Source organism: Pipistrellus hanaki (genome assembly GCF_964339955.1).
Source record: "Pipistrellus hanaki genome assembly, chromosome: X".
Taxonomy (NCBI): domain Eukaryota; kingdom Metazoa; phylum Chordata; class Mammalia; order Chiroptera; family Vespertilionidae; genus Pipistrellus; species Pipistrellus hanaki.
Window position 1 is genome coordinate 70,516,213 of NC_140524.1, and position 20,465 is coordinate 70,536,677.

Consider the following 20,465-nt stretch of genomic DNA (forward strand, 5'->3'; position numbering starts at 1 on the left):
GGGAGCTATGTGAGAAAAAAGAGTAACATCTGTAATAATCTGAACAATTAAGGTGGTTTTTTTTTTAAAGAGCAACTGGCTCATTTCCCAACTTAGTCACTCTTTTATTAATCTTAAGCCCTTCCTCGTTTAACCATCCCTAGTGTTAATAAATATCATCGAGAAGAGCAATGGGAAACTACTGTAGAAGATTAAGCAAGGTTGCACATTTTAAATTTTAAAATCTTGCTCTGTTTTCTGGATGAAGAAAGGCATAGAAGAAAGAAAAAGATGCAAGGAGAGCAGCTAAAAGTTTCTTGCAGTAGCTGAGGTAAAAGATGGTAACTTGAACTAGGTTGGTGAAGGTGGAAGACAGGAAGAAGTGAATGAAATTGAGATATTTAGGAGTTAGACTTGGTGATAGACTAGAAAAGGGAGGGAGGAGTTGAGGATAATGCTTAGGCAAATGGAAGAATGGTAGGGCCATTCAATAAGTTAGGAAACATTGGAGGGATTTTATTTCATTTGCATTAGCTCTCCTCATGTCCAGCACTGCTCAGAAGAAACATTAATCTTCAATAAAAAATGCATCCATGGCCCTGCTGGCTTGGCTCAGTGGGTGAACCAGGAGATCACAGTTCAATTTTCAGTCAGGGAACTTGCCTGGGTTTTGGGCTCAATCCCTAATAGGGGGTGTGTAGAAGGCAGCCAATTAATCATTCTCATCATTGATGATTCTATCTCTCTCTTCCTTCCTCTGTGAAATCAATAAAAGTACATATTTAAAAAATGCATCCATGCAGCTATTCACCCCAAATTAACACTGACTTGCCTATGTGAAACTCAAATCATTGTCATCAAATGGAGGTATTTGATAATTTTCTGGGGCTCGTTATCTGAAGCCAGTTTTCTCTGACCTCAACATCTTTAATAAATATGGCAGTCATATGTATCTCTAACAAAACTGCAGGTATACTGAAACATAAATGAGTATCTTTTAAGGCACTCCTCGGGTTCTGAAGTAAATATTATATACTTCAGCTTTATTGATATAAAATTCACACTTTGTCTACTTAAAAGCATACAAGCCAGTGATTTTTAGTATATTCATATAGCTCTGCAACTATCACCACAATCAATTTTAGAATATTAACATTCCCTTGAAAGGAAAATCGATGGACATTAGCAGTCACTCCCCATTTCTCCCTATTATGCTCCTCCCGCCCCCCTAATTCCTGGGCAAACACTAATCTAATTTCTGTCTCTCATAGCTTGGCCTATTCTGAACATTTAAAATAAATGGAATCACCCATTACATAGTCTTTTATGACTAGCATCTTTCACTTAGCATGCTAATGTTTACAAGGTTCATCCATATTGTAGCATGTGTCAGTATTTTTTTTTAATTGCCAAATAATATTCCATTGTATGGAAAAAAACACATTTTGTTTAGCCATTCATCAGTTGATAAAATTTTGGGCTATTATAAATAATGCTGCTAAGGGCAGAGGAACGAAGATGGCGGCATAGGTAAAAACTCCTGAACGGCTGCCAGGCACAACAAGTCCAAAAAAACCCCCAAAAAACAAATGTCTATCTCCCAAAAACCAAAGGAAAGCTGGCTGAGAGAAAGCCCTACATCTACACTGAAAGAGAAAGAGGAGAATCCAGGCACAAGTGCTGAAAAACTGAGGTAGGGGGGCGAGGATGCAATACGGGCTGGCAGTGGATCCAGGCTGGCTTGCTTGCAGAGCTGAGATGGTTTGCTGTGCTGTGGTGTGAGATGCTGGGAGATGCTGGGACATCATAAGAGAGGTGGTGGATGGCAGGCACAGCTGTTGGCCACGCCCCAGCCTAGTGATGCCCTGAGACTCCACCCCTCACAACACATCCAAGCTCCAAGCAGCGGACTTTGCATATGAATGGCTCTCTCTGTTGCAGTGTAGCAAAATTGCAACCTGAGGCAAACAGGTCCAAGGAGGACAGGACTGTGGTTCACGCTGTAGCTTCTGAGACAGTACTGGCCTAAGACAGTAGCTGAACTGCACCTCACTGAGACCCAGAAACCAGAGTTCTAGTGCTCAGTTTCAATCCCTCACACCCATAACTGACACATTCGGGAGATGGTCTCAGTGAGCACCAAAGCTCCACTGCAACAAGGTGTGTCTACAGCGCAGCAGTTCTTCCTTTATAGACACAGCGGATCCTCACAGACAATTGGCCTGGAGGTCAATTCCTCCCAGTGTACCAACAGCAATCAAGGCTTAATTACACCAAGACTTTGCACTAAGCCCACAAAGGGATATAGCAAAAGCGACCACCTCAGGTGATTGGGGAAGCTGAGCTACTGACCCCTATAGGTCACTGACCACACAAAGCCACTCCATCAACACAGGGAGGCAGCCAAAATGAGGAAACACAGAAGCATGACACGAATGGGAGAGATGGAGGAGAGTAAACTACTGGACGACACACAGTTCAGAATCACATTTATAAGATTACTCAAGAATCTTCTAAAAGCCTTTGAGAAGCTTGGTGAGACCTCCAAGAAGCTTGGTGAGACCTTCAAGGACCTTAATGAGAATACCAAAAAAAATGGAAAAGGACCAGCCAGAAATTAAGCATATAAAGTCTGAAATAAAGAATATACAGAAACTCAACAATAGATCAACATGCCCCAAGAATCAAACCAAAGATCTGGAATATAAGAAAGCAAAAATCACCCAACCAGAGAGGCAAAAAGAAAGAAGAATCCAAAAGTGTGGGGATAGTGTAAGGAGCCTCCGGGACGGCTTAAAGTGTACTACCAACATCCGGATTTTTGGGGTGCCATAAGAAGAAAGCGAGCAGAATATTGAAGGCTTAATGGAAGAAATAATGACAGAAAACTTTCCCTACCCGGTGAAACAAACAGACTTACAAGTTCAGGAAGCGCACAGGACCCCAAACAGGAGGAATCCAAAGAGGAACACACCAAGACACATCATAATTAAAATGCCAAGAGCAAAAGACAAAGAGAAAATCTTACATGGAGCAAGAGAAAAACAACTAGTTACCTACAAGGGAGTACCCATAGGACTGTCAGGTGATTTCTCAACAGAAACTATGCAGGCCAGAAGGGAGTGGCAAGAAATATTCAAAATGATGAACAACATGAACCTACAACCAAGATTACTCTACCTAGCAAAGCTATCATTCAGAACTGAAGGTCAGATAAAGAGCTTCACAGACAAGAAAAAGTTAAAGGAGTTCATTAACACCAAACCAGGATTACATGAAATGTTGAAGGGTATTCTTTAAGAAGAGGAAGAAGAAAAAAAAGGTAAAGGTAAAAAATTATGAACAACAAAAAGGCATCAAATACATACTACCAACAAGCGAATCTAAAAATCAAGATAATTAAAGAAAAAACCTGAAGAACAATATGGATTGGTGAATATAATATAATCAGGGACATAGAAAGGGATTGGACTAACAATTCACAGGGGAAAGGGGTCGGAGGGGTGTGGGAAGAGATTGGACAAAAATCTTACACCTATGGATGAAGACAGTGGTGGGGGTAAGGGCATGGGGCGGGGCTGGGAATCAGGTGGAGGGGAGCTAAGGGGTGGGGGACAGGAACACCTGTAATAATCTGAACAATAAAGATTATTTAAAAAATAATGTTGCTATGAACATTTATGTATGACTCTTTGCTTGGCATATGTTTTCATTTCTTATGTGTATATACCTGAAAGCAAAATTGCTGGGTAAATTAATGTTTAACCACCTGAGGAACTGCCAAACTGTTTTCTAAAGCAACTGTACCATTTTACAGCCACACAGTGTAGGATGGTACCAATTTCTCCCAATCCTTCTCAATAGTTGTTATTTTCTGTAATTTTGATTATAGCCATTGTAGTGGTTATCAAGTGGTTGATCACTGTGTTTTGATTTGTCAATTTTTGATGACTAATGGTGTTAAGAATCTTTCCATATGCATATTGGTCATTTGTTTATCTTCTTTGGAGAAATGTCTATTCAGATTCTTTGCCCATTTAAAAAAATTAGTTATCTTTATATTATCTACACTGATAAAAGAGAAATATGTAAATTGACTGTACCTCAATGACTCCCACCAGCCAATCAGGAGGGAATGTGCAAATTAGCAGGATATAGATGGCAGCAGCCCCAACCCCCAGCTGCTCCAGGCGCGGAGCCACTGAATGGGGCAGGATGCCTGCTATGAGAAGGGTGGAGGGGCAGAGGAAGCTAAAGGAGTGGCGCTCCAGCCGGAGTCAACAAGAAGCCTGCAGACTCTGGCCAGAGTCAGCGAAAAGCCTGCAGACTCTGGCCAGAGCAAAGGTCTGGGTCCTGGGTGCCAGAGGAAACCTGTTGCTGGCAGCCAGTTGAAGGAATCTTCATGCAATGGGCCTCTAGTTGATTTATAAAAGTTGATTATATACTTTAAGTATAAGTCCCAGATATATGATTTCCAGATATATGATACTACCATCATGAGGGTTATCTTTTTACTTAGTTGATGTTTTTGTTTGTAGAAAAGTTTTAATTTTGCTGAAATAATTTATTTTATTGCTTGTGTTCTTGGCGTCATATTCCTTGGAGCCGCTGGCCAGGCCACCTCCACCGGGTCAAGCACAGCCCTAAGTGGCCTCGTATCTGAAGCCTAGGTGTCCATTGGGACCCCACAATTCATATTCATGCGCCTCGGTGCTCCTGCTGTCCCACAGCTATCTTCCCCCTCCCCCCACCCCGCCCCAGCACCAGAGTTGGGGGACGGAACAGCCTGGGTAGGTAGTTGGACTTGGACTGGCCACAGTTCGGCGGCCAAGGAGGTGGGATCCGAGAATGTGGAGGGGCTGGGCTCCTGGGAGGAGGATACCCAGACACAAATATTTAAGACTATTCTAAGAGTTTTATAATGTTAGTTTATAAAATTAAGAGTTTTATATTTACATTTAGGTCTTTGATCCTTTTTGAGATAATTTTTGTATATAGTGTGAGGTAGGGGTCCCAACTTCAGTATTTTACACTTTTCCCAGAAACATTGTTAAAAACTATTTTTTCCCCACACTAGTCTTGATAATCTTGTCAAAAATCAATTGACCATAAATGTGAGGGTTTGTTTCTGACTCTTAATTCTACTTGATTTATCTATGTCTATCTGTGGGAAGCTGCCCATTGCCTTCAGTAGCAGAGAGAGATGGACAAGGAGTTCAGAAGGCTGGTTAACCTTGAAGGCACTGGCAAGGGTCAGAGCCAAGCACCCACTGTCTAGTTGAGACAAAGGGAGCTAAGCAACTTCCACCTTTTAGTCTTATGTAAATCCTTACTGATGGGCTATCATTGGAATTGCCTGCCTAAGGTGTATTCCAAAACCTGAATAAAAGGGATCGCAAGGCTGGAGCAAAGCGGAGTCCTTCCTCTTGAGCTGGGCTCCCGCTTGGACCCCAATTCCCAAATTTATATTTTCTAGTCTCTTTCATTTGTGTGCAGCCTCCTCCAGAACCCAAACCCTGAACCTGAACCCTGAACCACATGGGATGTAGGGGGGACACTCACATCTATCTTTATGTCAGTATCATACTGTATTTTTTTTTTTTTAAAAAAAACATGTTTTTTATTTTAGAGGGAAAGTAAGGTAAGGGACAGAGAAACATTGATGTGAGAGAAAAACATCGATCAGTTGACTCCTGCATGCCCCCTACTGGGGCTCAAGCCCAATACCCTGACCAGGAATCAAGCCTATGAACTTTTGGTTCATGGGATGATGCTCAGCCAACTGAGCCATACTGGACATGGCAATACCACACTGTAATGATTACTGTAGCTCTGCAGTAAGTTTTAAAGTAGAAAATTCAACTATATATATAAAAAGCCAGTGACCATAATACTATAATGACTGTAAAGACTGGTTGCTATGACCCCTAATATGGCCAGTGAACTGGCCCAATCAGGGGGTTTGGCTAGCTGGCCAACTTCCAATGGCCTCTCCTCCTGGCTGGCCCACCCCTGATCATACTCTCCTACCCCAATCAAGGGCAAGCCAGCCAAATGCCGCCCCCCCCCCCCGCCCTTCCCCCTGGCCTTATCACGATAGATCTGCAGCCCTCCACCTAGTCACCCTGCTCCTGATTGCACCCCCCACCCCAATAGGGGGTGGGGCTGGCCAGCCAATCTTCTACAGCCCATCCCCCTTGCCAGTCCCATCCCCAAAGAGCCTCCACCATCCTGATCAGTCCGCAGCCCCTCCTCCTGGCTGGCCCCACCCACTATGGCCTGCTGGCAAACTTCCTTCAGCCACTCCCCCCACAGGACCCCAACCCACATCAGCCCCCCCACCCTGAACAGGGGTGGCAGGGCTGACCCACCAACCATCCATGGCCCCTCCCCCAGGCTGCTGGCTCCTGATTAGCACTCCTCACCTTATTTGGAGGTGGGACTGGCTGGCCCACTGCCCAAGCCCCTCCCAGTGGCTGGCCCCACCCCCAATAAACCCCCACCCCTAATCGGGGTGGGCCCCACTGGCCAATTGCTCACAACCCCTTTCCACAGCCACCCTGACCTTAATTGGGGTGGGCTGGCTGGCCAACCTCTTGCCATTTCCTTCTGTCAGGCCCAGCTCCTATCTGCCCAGATTGGGACCAGGCTGGCTGGACCCAACCTGTGCACGAATTTGTGCACTGGGCTTCTAGTAATAGATATAATCACTTTAAATAATTTTATGTGTTTAAAAGAAGCTAAGTAAGGACAAGTATATATTTATAGTTTTTTATATTAACTTTCTTATTTACAATTTCTGGTTCTTTTCATTTTCCCATGTAACTTAGATCATTTCCCCATGTAACTTAGAGTTATTCTTTTTTAAAGTTTAATATATTTTATTGATTTTTGCAGAGAGGAAGAGAGAGGGATAGAGAGTTAGAAACATCGATGAGAGAGAAACATCGATCAGCTGCCTCTTGTACACCTCCTACTGGGGATGTGCCCGCAACCAAGGTACATGCCCTTGACCAAATCAAACCTGGTACCTTTCAGTCCGCAGGCCGATGCTCTATCCACTGAGCCAAACTGGTTTTGGCTTAGAGTTATTCTTTAGTATCATTTCCTTACTCCAAAATAGGATCCCACCTGTATTCTTTTTGATGTTATTTTCATATTACACTTTTATAATGTGAAAAGCTCAGTAAAACAGTTATGTAATATAATGTATGTTATACATTTGCTTTTTAAAGCAGATAAGAGAACAAATATGCTTTATAGTGTCTTCTATAATTATATAACAACTGGGGTCACTTGCTTTCAACTTAAAGAATTTCCTTTAATATTTCTTATAGGCAGCTCAGCAATACATTCTCTTAGGTTTTATTTATCTGATAATGTCTTCACTTTACCTTCATTTTTTTAAAATATATTTTTATTGATTTTTCACAGAGAGGAAGAGAGAGGGATAGAGAGTTAGAAACATCGATGACAGAGAATCATCGATCAGCTGCCTCTTGCACACCCCCTACTGGGGATGTGCCCACAACCACGGTACATGCCCTTGACTGGAATTGGACCCAGGACCTTTCAGTCCGCAGGCCGACGCTCTATCCACTGAGCCAAACCGGTCCTGGCTTTACCTTCATTTTTGAAAGATAATTTTTCTGGTTATAGGGTTCTTGGTTAACTGTTATTTATTCATTTTTAAAAATCTTTATTGTTGAAAGTATTACACATATCCCCCTTTTCCACCATTGACTTCTCTGACCTTATCACTCTAGTGTCTGTGTTTATGGCTTATGCATATACACATGAGTTCATTGGTTTTATCTCTCCCCACTCCCCCTCGCCCCCCCCCTCCCCCGACTCCCTTGTCTTCCTTCTGAGGTTTGACAGTCTGTTTCATGTTTCTATGTCTCTGGTCTATTTTTTAAAAAATATATTTTATTGATTTTTTACAGAAAGGAAGAGAGAGGCATAGAGAGTTAGAAACACCGATGAGAGAGAATCATCGATCAGCTGCCTCTTGCACACCTCCTACTGGGGATGTGCCCGCAACCAAGGTACATGCCCTTGACTGGAATCGAACCTGGGACCTTTCAGTCCACAGGCCGACGCTCTATCCACTGAGCCAAACCAGTTTCGGCTCTGGTCTATTTTTATTCATCAGTTTATGTTGTTCATTAGATTCCACATATGAGTGAGATCATCTTTCTCTGACTGGCTTATTTGGCTTAGCATAATGCTCTCCAGGCCCATCCATGCTGTTGCAAATGGTAAGAGTTCTTTCTTTTTTACAGCTGCACAATATTCCATTGTGTAGATGTACCAGTTTTTTAATCCACTCATCTGCTCATGAACACTTGGGCTGTTTCTAAATCTTGGATATTGTAAATTGTGCTGCTATGAACATAGGAGTGCATATATTCTTTCTGATGAATGTTTCTGATTTCTTGGGATATAGTCCTAGAAATGGGATCACTGGGTCAAATGGGAGTTCCATTTTTAATTTCTTTGACGAAATTCCATACTGTTTCCACAGTGGCTGTACTGGTCTGCTTCCCACCAGCAGTGCACCAGAGTTCCCTTTTCTCTATATCCTCACCAACACTTGTTGTTTGTTGATAGCCATTTAGACAGGTGTGAGGTGGTAGCTCCACTAAGAGGTCTGACTGCTAGTATTACAGCCAGCTTTTAGGCTTCACTAATGGAATGATGATTACTCTATTGTTTTCAGCAGTACCCAAAGGCATATGTTGTTCTACACTGAACCAATTAAATTCAGACCTTTTTGAAGGGGTAGTCTTTGAGGAAAATCTTTGAGGTTTTTATTCTGACCCCAATGAAGCTCTTATTAGATGCCTCTTTCCATGGTTCTCTCTAGTAATCTATCCTCTTCCTTGTTTAGCACCAAAGTCTCCATTATTTTCAAGAGCACTCTTTGACTGGAACTTCCCCACACACTGTTTCAAGTACAGTTCCTTTTGGGAAATCTTTAAAGCTCTCTGTTCTTATGTAATGACTTCCCCCCCTGGGAAAAATCTCTGAGCCTCTGCTCCAGAACTTTGGCGGAGTAAGGGTGGGGAATGACTGGACCACCTTTCTCTAAATGTCACCTCTGCTTTAAGATCTGGGTGATGAGTAGGGTAGTAGTCTCTGGTTCTGTTTGCTTGCCTTTTTGGGTGTGGAACTTTTGCCCTAAGAGTTATCTGAGTCAGGGAAATAATAAAGACAGAGACTAGTAAAAAACAATACAAAAGATGAATGAAACCAAGAACTGGTTCTTTGAAAAGATAAACAATATTGATGAACTGCTAGCCAGACTCATCAAGAAACAAAGAGAACCTGGCTGGTGTGGCTCAGTGGTTGAGCATCAACCCATAAACCAAGAAGGCACTGGTATGATTCCTGGTCATGGCACATACCCAGGTTGCAAGCTTAATCCCTAGTAGGAGGCATACAGGAGGCAGCAGATTGATGATGTTTCTCTCTCATCGATGTTTCCATCTCTCTATTCCTCTCAGTTTCTCTTTCTCTAAAAACATATTTTAAAAGTTAAAAAAAGAGCCCAACGGCTGCCTCTCAGACATGGCTGGAAACTTTTGTGGGAACTTGAGGGTCTGCTGAATCAAGTGATGAAGGCTTAGATCTGGATGTGTTGAGTATAGGGCTGGGATGTTGATCTGTGAGTGCCTTGGGTGGGGCCTGGATGAGGCTGGTTGACCTATTTGGAAATGTCTTTTGTGTGAAATGTATCATTGGGCATGTGGAGGTATTATTGATATGAGAAAATGCTAAGTAACTGATTTACTATCTGAAAAGGGATTTACTATCAGGGAAAGGGAGGGAGGAAGAGACTGAACATAAACTGCACCTATGGATGAGGACAATGGGGGATGGGGAGGGGGCGGAGGGTGGGGTGGGAACCTGGTGGAGGGGGGAAGAAATGAGGAACCTTTGTAATAATATGAACAATAAAGATTGATAAAAAAATAAATAAAAAAAATAAAAAAAATAAAATAAAAGTTAAAAAAAGAAACAAAGGGAGGGTATCCAAATATATAAAATAAAAAATAAAAGAGGTGAAGTAACCATTGACACACTGAAATACAAAGGATTGTAAAAAAATTACAAACAACTATATGCCAACAAATTGGACAAACTGGGCAAAATGGACAAATTCCTAGAAACATACAATCTTCCAAAACTGACTGAACAAAAATCAAAATTTGAATAGACTAATAACAACTAATGAAATTGAAGCAGTAATTTAAAAAAAACCGAAAAACAAAAAACTACTGCTGGAACCGATTTGGCTCAGTGAATAGAGTGTTGGCCTGCGGACTGAAAGGTCCTAAGTTCGATTCCGGTCAAGGGCATGTACCTTGGTTGCGGGCACATCCCTAGTGAGGGGTGTGCAGGAGGCAGCTGATCAATGTTTCTCTCTCATCGATGTTTCTAACTCTCTATCTATCTCCCTTCCTCTCTGTAAAATATCAATAAAATATATTTTTTTAAAAAACACTCTTGCCTGGACAGTGTGGCTCAATGATTGAGTGTCGACCCTTGAACCAATGTGTCACTGGTTCGATCCTTAATTAGGGCACATAACCCAGGTGGTGGGTTCAATCCCCAGTAAGGGGTGTGCAGGAGGCAGCCAAATGATGTTTCTCATTATTGTTACTATCTCTCTATTCCTCTCCCTTCAACCAACTCCTGGACTTGATGGCTTCACAGAGGAGTTTTACCAAATATTCAAGGACAAACCTATCCACCTCAAACTCTTCCAAAAAAACTGAAGAGGAAGGAACACTTCCAAGGTCTTTTTATGAGGCCAGCATTATCCTAATTCCAAAACTAGATAAAACACTACAAAGAAAAAAAATTACAGGTCAATATCCCTGATGAACATGGATGCTAAAATCCTCAAAAAGTATTAGCAAATTGGATCCAGCAATATATTAAAAAGCTTATCCACCATAACCAAATGGGATTTATTCCAGGGATGCAAAGATGGTATAATATTCACATCAATAAATGCAATATATAAAATAGACAAATGAAAGATAAAAAATGATATGATCATATCAATAGATGCAGAACAAGCATTAGATAAAATCAGCACCCATTTTTTTTTTGTTGTTAAAACTCTCAGCAAAGTGAGAATAGAGTGGTCTTACCTCAACATAATAAAGGCCATATATGACAAACTACAGGCAACATCATATTCAATGGGCAAAAACTAAAAGCATGTCTCTTACAAACAGGAACAAGACAGAGATGTCTGCTCTTACCATTCTTATTCAACATAGCACTGGAAGTTCTAGCCATACGGATAAGTCAAGAAGAAAACATAAAGGACATCCAAATTGGAAAGGAGGATGAAAAACAGTAATTATTCACAGATAACATTATATTGTACCAAGAAAATCCTAAAGATGCCACCAAAAAAATGACTAGATTTAATAAATGAATTTGGCAATGTAGCAGGATACAAAATTAACACTCAGAAATCAATGGCATTTTATACATCAATAATAAACTCTCAGAAAGAGAAACTAAAAAATAATTTATCTTAGTAACAAAATATTAAGATACTTAGAAATAAATTTAACAAAGGAGGTAAAAGACCTATACTTGGAAAACTACAAGATGTTGAAAAAAGAGATAGAGGAGGATATACACAAGTGGAAAATATACCATGTTCATGGATTGGTAAAATCATCATTAAAATGGCCATACTACCCAAAGTAATCTACACATTCAATGCAATCCTCATTAAAATACCAATGGCATATTTCAAAGATCTAGAACAAATACTCCAAAAATTTATAATGGAACCAAAAAAGAAACCAAATGGCCACAGATATTGAGAAAGAACAAAGTTGGAGGAATCACAGTACTGGATATCAAATTATACTATAAAGTCACTGTAATCAAAACAGCCTGGTATTGGCACAGGAACAAGCATATAGATCAATGAAACAGAACAGAGAACCCAGAAATCAACCCAAGCCATCATGCTCAATTAATATTTGACAAAGGAGGCAAGAGCATACAATGTAGTAAACATAGTCTCTTAAATAAATGGTGTTGGAAAAATTGGACAGGTACATTAAAAAGAAATGAAACTAGACCACCAACTTACACCATACATAAAATTAAACTGAAAATGGGTAAAAGGCTTAAATGTAAGTTGTGAAACCATAAAAAACCTAGAACAAACAATAGGCAGAAAAATCTCAGACATTCCTTGCAGCAATATGTTTGCTAGTGCATCTCCTAGAGCAAGAGAAACAAACAAAATAAACAAATGGGAATACATCAATATAAAAATTTCTGCACACAAAAAGAAAACATCAGCAAAATGGAAAGGGATCCCACTGTATGGGAGAATATATTTACCAATGATCCACTTGACAAGGGTTAATTTCCAAAATATATAAATAACTCATACAACTTAACAATAATAGTACAAACAATCCAATTTAAAAAATAGGCAAAGGACCTAAATAGACACTTCTCCAAAGTGGACATACAGAGGGCCAAGAGACATATGAAAAAATTCTCAAAGTCACTAATCATCAGAGAGGTGCAAATTAAAACAACAATGAGGTATCAACTCTCACTTGCCAGAATGGCTACTGTCAACAAATCAAGAAATGACAAGTACTTGTGAGGATGTGGAGAAAAGTGAACCTCTGGTACATTGCTGGTGGGAACTCAGACTGGTGCAGCTATTGTGGAAAAACAGTATGGAGTGTCCTCAAATAATTAAAAATGAAATTGCCATTTCACTTAGTGATCCCACTTCTAGGAATGCATCCTAAGAATCCTGAAACATCAATAAGAAAGAATATATGCACCCCTAAGTTCACAACAGCCCTCCTTACAATAGTTAAGTTCTGGAAATAGCCCAAATGCCCATCAGTAGATGAGTGAATAAAAAAGATGTGTTACATTTACACGGTGGAATGAATACTATGCAGCTGCTAAAAAAATATATCTTACCCTTTTGGACATCATGGAGGGATCTGCATAGTATTATGCTGAGCGAAATAAGTCAGTCAGAGAAAGACAAGTTTCACATGATCTCAATTACATGTGGAATCTAACTAACAATATAGATCTAGAGACATTGAAACTTGCAAGACTGGTAAGTTTCAGAGGGAAGGAGGTGTAATGGAGAGAAATTAACCAAAGAACTAATATGCATATATGCATAACCAATGGACAGACAATAGTGCTGTGAACACCTAGGGAGGGAGAGGGTTGGAGGGGTCAATGGGGGAGGGGGAGAATAATAAGGGAGTAATATAGATAAGTCTATAAGCATAAAATTGATAACTTAGATGAAATGGGTCACTTCATGGAAAAACATGTTAGCACAACTGACCCAATATGAAATAGTTTGAACAGTTCTCTATTCAGAGAATTTAATTTGAAATTTAAAAACCCTTGTAAAAAATCTGCAGGACTAGGTAGTTTCACTGGAGAATTCTACAAACATTTAGAAAAGAACTAACATAAATTCTACACAATCGTTTTCAAAAATATAGAAAAGGAGGGAACACATCCCAAAAACAAAGACAACACTCAAAAAAAAAACTATAGAAAAAACTCAAGATGCTGGCATAAAGTAGACACCTGTATGTGCTGCCTTTCACAACCACACCAAAACTAACAATAAAACACAAAACGACTATCATCCAGAACCATGGGAAAGCTGGCTGAGTAGAAGTTCTGCAACTAGAAGGCAAGAAAAAAAGCGCATTGAGACTGGGTAGGATGTGCAGAGGCACAGAAAAGCAGAGATACGGAGGCATGTGAATCGGGCTGGTGACTGGGTGCATTGCTTTTTTCAATCAGGAAGGAGATATCGATACATGCTCCCAACTGCTCTGAACTCCAGTTTCTGGTGAGACTCTGGGGACCAAAACTCCTATGGGGAGAAGCTGGACTGTCTGATATCAGGTCAGAAAGTGAGGGTGGCTTTCTTGCAGAGGTGCTCGCAGGAATCATTGTTTACTATGCTGGGGTGTGGGATGCGGAGACGCGGAGACACAGAGATGGCTGACTGGCAGCCATTGCTGTTTGCTACACCCTGGTCATTCCCTGAGACCTCACCCCACACAATTCACAAACTCACCCAAACTGTACACAGCGGCTTTTACATATGAATAGCATGCCCTTTCTCAGCTTAAACTAACCAACTGCAGCTGGGTTATACAGCTCCAAAACTTCCAAACCCCAAACAAAGAGGAGAAATCTGAAGATCCCCTGGTAGCTCCTGCTGTATGTCCTCAGGCAGTAGCTGACTTGCACTTCCTTGGAGATCCAGGAGCCAGTGTACCTAGTGATCAGTGTGAGATGATACCAGGTTTAAACTACTCACATCCATAAGTGACACACTCAAAAGGTAGACTTATTGAGCACCAAAGCCCCACTGAAGCAAGTCTTGCCCCATAAGGGTGTCTCCAGCACAGCAGTTCTTCCATTATAGACACAGCTGGTCCTCACAGCCAATTGGCCTGGAGGTCAATTCCTCCCAGTGTACCAACAGCAATCAAGGCTTAACTACAAGACTGTGCACACAGCCCACAAAGGGGTGTACTAAGAGTGTCCAATTCAGGTGATTGGGGAGGCTGAACCACTGGGCCCTGTAGATCACCTACCACATGAAGCCATCCCATCAAAACGGGGAAGCAGCCAAAATGTGGAGAGAAAGAAACATGTCACAAATGAAAGAAATGGAGGAAAGCTAACTACTGGATATAGAGTTCAAAACCACAGTTATAAGGTTACTCAAGAATCTTCTAGAAATCTCCAAGAAAATTAGTGAGATCTTTAAGGATGCCCCCCACCCCCCAAAAAATGGTAAAGGACCAGTCAGAAATTAAGCATATACTGCCTGAAATAAAGAATAATATATAGAAATTCAACAGTAGACTAGAGGACCCCAAGAATCAAACCAAGGATTTGAAATATGGGGAAGCAAAAAACATACAACCAGAAAAACAAAAAGAAAAAAGAATAAAAAAACATGAAGATAGTGAAAGGAGCCTCTGTGACAACTTCAAGCGTACCAACATCTGAATTATTTGGGTGCCAGAAGAAGAGAGAACAAAACATTGAAAACCTATTAGAAGAAATTATGACAGAAAAGTTTCCCTTCCTGGTGAAAGAAATAGACTTACAAGTCCAGGAAGCACAGACAACTCCAAACAAGAGGAATCTAAAGATGAACACACCAAGACACATCATAATTAAAATGCCAGGGGCAAAAGATAGAGAGAATCTTGAAAGCAGCAAGAGAAAAACAACTAGTTACCTACAAGGGAGTACCCATATGACTGTCAGCTGATTTCTCAACAGAAACTATGCAGGCCAGATGGGAGTGACAAGAAATATTCAAAGTAATGAACAGCAAGAACCTACAACCAATATTACTCTACCCAGCAAAGCTATCATTCAGAATTGAAGGTCAGATAAAGAGCTTCACAGACAAGAAAAAGCTAAAGCAGTTCATTACCACCAAACTAGGATTATATGAAATGCTGAAGGGTATTCTTTAAGAAGAGGAAGAAGAAGAAAATGGCAAAGATAAAAACTATGAACAACAAAGTGACAACAAATACATACCTACCAACAAGTGAATCTAAAAATCAAGTGAGTAAAAAATGATGAACGGAATGGACTGATGAATATAATGGAATCAGGGGCATAGAAAAGGAGTGGACTTTCAATTCTCAGTGGGAAGTGGTATGATGGGTGCAAGAAGAGATTGGATAAAAACCTTACACCTATGGATGAGGACAGTGGTGAGGGGTAAGGGCATTGGGCTGGGGTGGGGGGTAGGATCAGGTGGAGGGGAGCTATGGGGGGAAAAAGAGGAACATCTGTAATTTGAAAACTAAAGATTTATTGTAAAAATAGAAAACTATAGACCAATATCCCTCGTGAATATAGATGCTAATCTTTAACAAAAATACTGGCAAACACAATCCAGGAATATGTAAAAAGAATTATATACTATGACCATATGGGGTTTATTCCAAGGATGCAAGACTGGTTCAGTATTTAAAATAAGTCAATGTAATCCACCATATTAACAAATTAAAGAAGAAAAATCACACAATAATACCAATTAAGGCAGAAAAATTATGTGGTAAAATTCAACACTAACTTATAATAGAAACTCTCAGAAAAAAGGAATGGGGAGAATTTATCCAACTTGATAAAAGAGTAACAATTCTATTTAGTTTGAAAAATATTGTACAAAACACAAAATGCTAGGTGGTTCTGCTATTGTGACCTAATCCATAGTATATTTATATTAAAAACTTTCTAACATTAACTATTTATATTTCATAAGCATGGGGAAATTTTATAGTGTGTTATTCCATTGTAATATGAATTTATTTACCCTAAAACTTATTACAGAAAGCATTATTTTATATAATTCCTAATACACAAGACAGTTCAAAACTTTAAAGTTAGCTGAAAATTTAATATTACTGTGTGACTTACAGTGTGGTTCAACGCATCTTCAAAATAGTTCCAAAGTTCTTCCAAGGGACAGAGTTTTGTATTTGGCACTCCATTTGGCACTAAGAGGTTAATCAAGTTGTGCAGACAGTTGCTGAAATAAAAAAAAGAGAAGACTCATCCCATAAGAAAATAACTGGCTTCATGGCTAAGATAAGTAAAATCTTGGACTTTATCCCAGACTAAGCTTCAAAACATGTCTGTTCTTCCCTCAATTTAATCTGGCCTCCAACCTCAGAAGACAGATTTTTGAAGCTATAAAAGGGGCTGACCAATCCTTACTTTTATTATGGTTGTCTTTCGCCTTTTTTTTTTTTTTTTTTTTTTTAAGTTTCCTACATTAAGAACTTGTGGCTGTTTACTGTATTTTACAAACTAGTTGAATCTACAAGCACTTTAAAGCATCTTGTTACATCCTCAAATAAACAAGAAAATTGGGGATTTAAATTGGAAATAATTCCAAGAGAACTGTTTCTTAAATCTTAGAAAAGGAAGACTGTAATGATGTTTTCCAAAGAAAAATCATATATCACATAACTTCTAATTTCCCCCATGTCTATGCATAAAAACCACTAAATCTCTAATAAATAACATGTTATATTAGGTACAGCATTCATTGGTCCTTAAAGAAAGGTGTTTAGGAAAAAAAAATATGAGGCAAATATAGCGAAATATTAACATTTGTTAAATTTTGGTGGAGAATACATAGTTGTTATATTAATCTCTGTCTATATTTGGCATATTTAGTAACAAAATAAAGAAAGGTACTTAGTAATTTTAATATATACATACTCACACAAAGAAGCAACTTTCCCCCTCTTTTCACTGTTGGGAAAACCTAATTAATTATTGGTCTATATATAATACAACCCAACTATGGAGCTGTTCTGAAGACTTTTTTAGTTCAGGAGTTACAGGAGTACCCTGATCATCTTTTAATTTGGGCCGGTTGAGTATGATTGATGACTTATGAAGCACTGACTATTGCTCTTTTGGCTATCAAGAAACCTGGATACAGAGTTGAATTAAATTACTAACCTGTATTTGGAAACATCAAATGATTCTTTCTTTTTGTGGAGAAATAAAGCCTGTTTCAAGGCCTTTAGAGCAATGGAAGGATAGTATGCAGGCATTTCCATTGCTAATACTATGGGAAGAGAAGAAAAAAGGTTGTGACTACCATAATTTCATCCATCACAGTTGTCATCCCAAACTACAATTTGTACTCTCTCTAACAAAACTGGCCTGAAACAGATTAACAAAACAAACAAACACACAAAAAACTAATTTTAGAAAACGGTGAGTCCATGGTGGCTTTCAGAGATAGTTTCTACTTTCTGGGCAGAATAACATAGTAGGCTCACCAGATTATATCTTTTCTTCAGCAAACATCAACAAATAGCCTATTGTTTCTTTGACCTTGCACAATAATACAAGTAAAGCAATAATCTTATAAACCAGAGTAAAGGAGGGGCACACTAGGAAGGAAACAAAGCAGATTAGTAAAAGGGCACTAATCAAAAATTGATTTAAACAATTAACTGTTTTTGTCTGACACTAAAAACAGGAAACACTAGACATGAGAGTGGGTGTCCAAGATAACAGACCCTAAAACTTCCAGATGCATTTACCAGGCCTCTAGAATAGGAGTTCTTTATACAAGGAGCAGTGGCAACCATCACATGTCTACAAGTATACACCATCTGCTCCAGATCTCTAGGAATTCTGTTTTGGCAAGACAAGAAAAGGCAAATATGACTCTTGTGCATTTGGGGCTAATACTTCTATTAACCACACACAGTCTCCTGAGGGGGGTGAGAAATAAAGAGAGAAGATGATTAGGCCATTTCTTGCAATATATCCCTATAGAGCAGTGGTTCTCAACCTTTCTAATGCCACGACCCTTTAATATAGTCCCTCATGTTGTGGTGACCCCCCAAAAGAAAATTATTTTCGTTACTACTTCATAACTGTAATTTTGCTACTGTTAATGAATCATAATATAAATACCTGTGTTTTCCGGTGGTCTTAGGCTCTACAGCAGCGGTTCTCAACCAGTGGTGACTCCTAACTGCTCACCTGCCTGCATGCCTAATCGCTCCTAACTGTCCCCCTCCCCCCCTCCACCGGCTTGGTTGTCCCATGCAGCCTGCTGTTCAGTTGTTTGGTCGTCCGTCACTAACTCCCCCTGATGACCTTGTCACCCCATGTAGCCTCCTGTTCAGTCCTCCATCTGGTTGTTTTGGTTGTGGTAGCCCCTGGATTTTTATATATTAGGATATAAAAAAGACTATGCAACTGGCTGGTAGCTGTGATGCACACTGACCAATAGGGGGCAGATGTTCAACACAGAGCAGTTGCGACCCAAAGGTTGAGAACTGCTGCCATAGAGCCTAAGATAAGGCGACAATTTGTCCCATGTCCCGTGGTATTTTAAAAAAGTCCTTTTGGAAAGATTCTTTATAAAAATCGGGACTTTTTTAAATCACCAAGGGACAAATTGTTAAAAATCGGGACTGTCCCGCCAAAAGTGGGACGTCTGGTCACCTTAGCCTAAGACCATCAGTAAACACAGATATTTACATTACAATTCATTAACAGTAGCAAAATTACAGTTATTAAGAAGGAACAAAAATAATTTTTTTGTTGGGAGTCACCACAACATGAAGAACTTCACTAAAGGGTCCCGGCATTAGAAAAGTTGAGAACCACTGCTATAGAGGCTTTGGGCCACCAAATACCACTTACAACCTAACCAGAAATTTGAGAATGGCAACTGTGTTAAAAAAAAAATATTGCAGAGGAAATCAAGATGGCGGCATAGGTAAACACCTAAACTGCTGCCTCGCATAACAACTTCAAAACTACAACTAAAAGACAAAATGTCTATCACCCAGAACCACAAGAAAGCTGGCTGAGTGGAAGTTCTACAAATAGAAGGAAAGAGAAAAGAGCATTGAGACGTGCACAAGCACTGAAAAGCTGAGGTAGGAAGGCACACAAACTGAGCTGGCGGTGGGTGACTGGGTGCACTGCTTTTTTCAACCTGAAGGGAGACAGGCTCCTGATGACTCTGAAGTCCAGTTTCTGGGGAGATGCTGGGGATCCAAACTCCTATGGGGAGAATCTGAACTGTCTGCCATTGGTTCGGAAAGTGAGGGTGGCTTTCTTACAGAGGTGTGTACAACAATCATTGTTTACTGTGCTGGGGTGGGACGCAGGAACTTAGAAATGCACAGATGCAGATACGGATGATTGGCAGCCATCGCTGTTTGCCATACCCTAGTTTAGAAACTCCCCGTGATCCCACCCATCACAATCTACAAACCCACCCAACCTCCAAGCAGCAGCTTTTGCATATAAATGGCCTGCCCTATCTCAGCTTAACCAAACAAACTGCAGCTCTGGTCAGAAAGCTCCAAAAACCTCAAACGCTAAGCAAAGAGGAGAAAACTAGTTCTCACTGTAGCTCCTGCTGGGTGGCCTCAGACAGTAGTTGACCTGCACACCATTGGATATCTAGAAGCTAGTGTATCAAGTGGTCAGTGTGAGACAGAACCAGATTTCAACTACTCACATCCATAAGTAACACATTCAAGAGGCAGACTCATTGAGCACCAGAGCCCCACTGAAGCAAGTCCAGCCTCATAAAGGTGTCTCCAGCACAGCAGTTCTTCCACTCCATCAACACAGGAAAGCAGCAAAATTCAGAGACAAAGAAACATGTCACAAATGAAAGTAATGGAGGAAAGCAAACTACTGGACATAGAGTTCAAAACCACATTTATAAGGTTACTCAAGAATCTTCTAAAAACCGCCAAGAAACTTAAGACCTCCGAGGAACTTAGTGAGACCTTCTAGGACCTTAATGAGAATGCAAAAAAAAAAAAAAAAAAAAAAAGGAAAAGACAAATTAAGCATATACTGCCTGAAATAAAGAATAATATACAGGG

At 40.1% G+C, this 20,465-nt stretch overlaps 1 protein-coding gene across 1 annotated transcript in view; it reads right to left on the reverse strand.

The window, feature by feature from the left end:
* TEX11 (testis expressed 11) overlaps positions 1 to 20,465 on the reverse strand; it is a gene marked incomplete at its 5' end in the record, with an annotated part of 308,295 nt that overhangs the window by 15,071 nt on the left and 272,759 nt on the right. The window contains 2 exons of the mRNA XM_084869541.1: positions 16,483 to 16,606; positions 17,551 to 17,659. Coding sequence (XP_084725667.1) covers positions 16,483 to 16,606; positions 17,551 to 17,659 — 233 coding nt within the window. The remainder of the gene's footprint in view (positions 1 to 16,482; positions 16,607 to 17,550; positions 17,660 to 20,465) is intronic.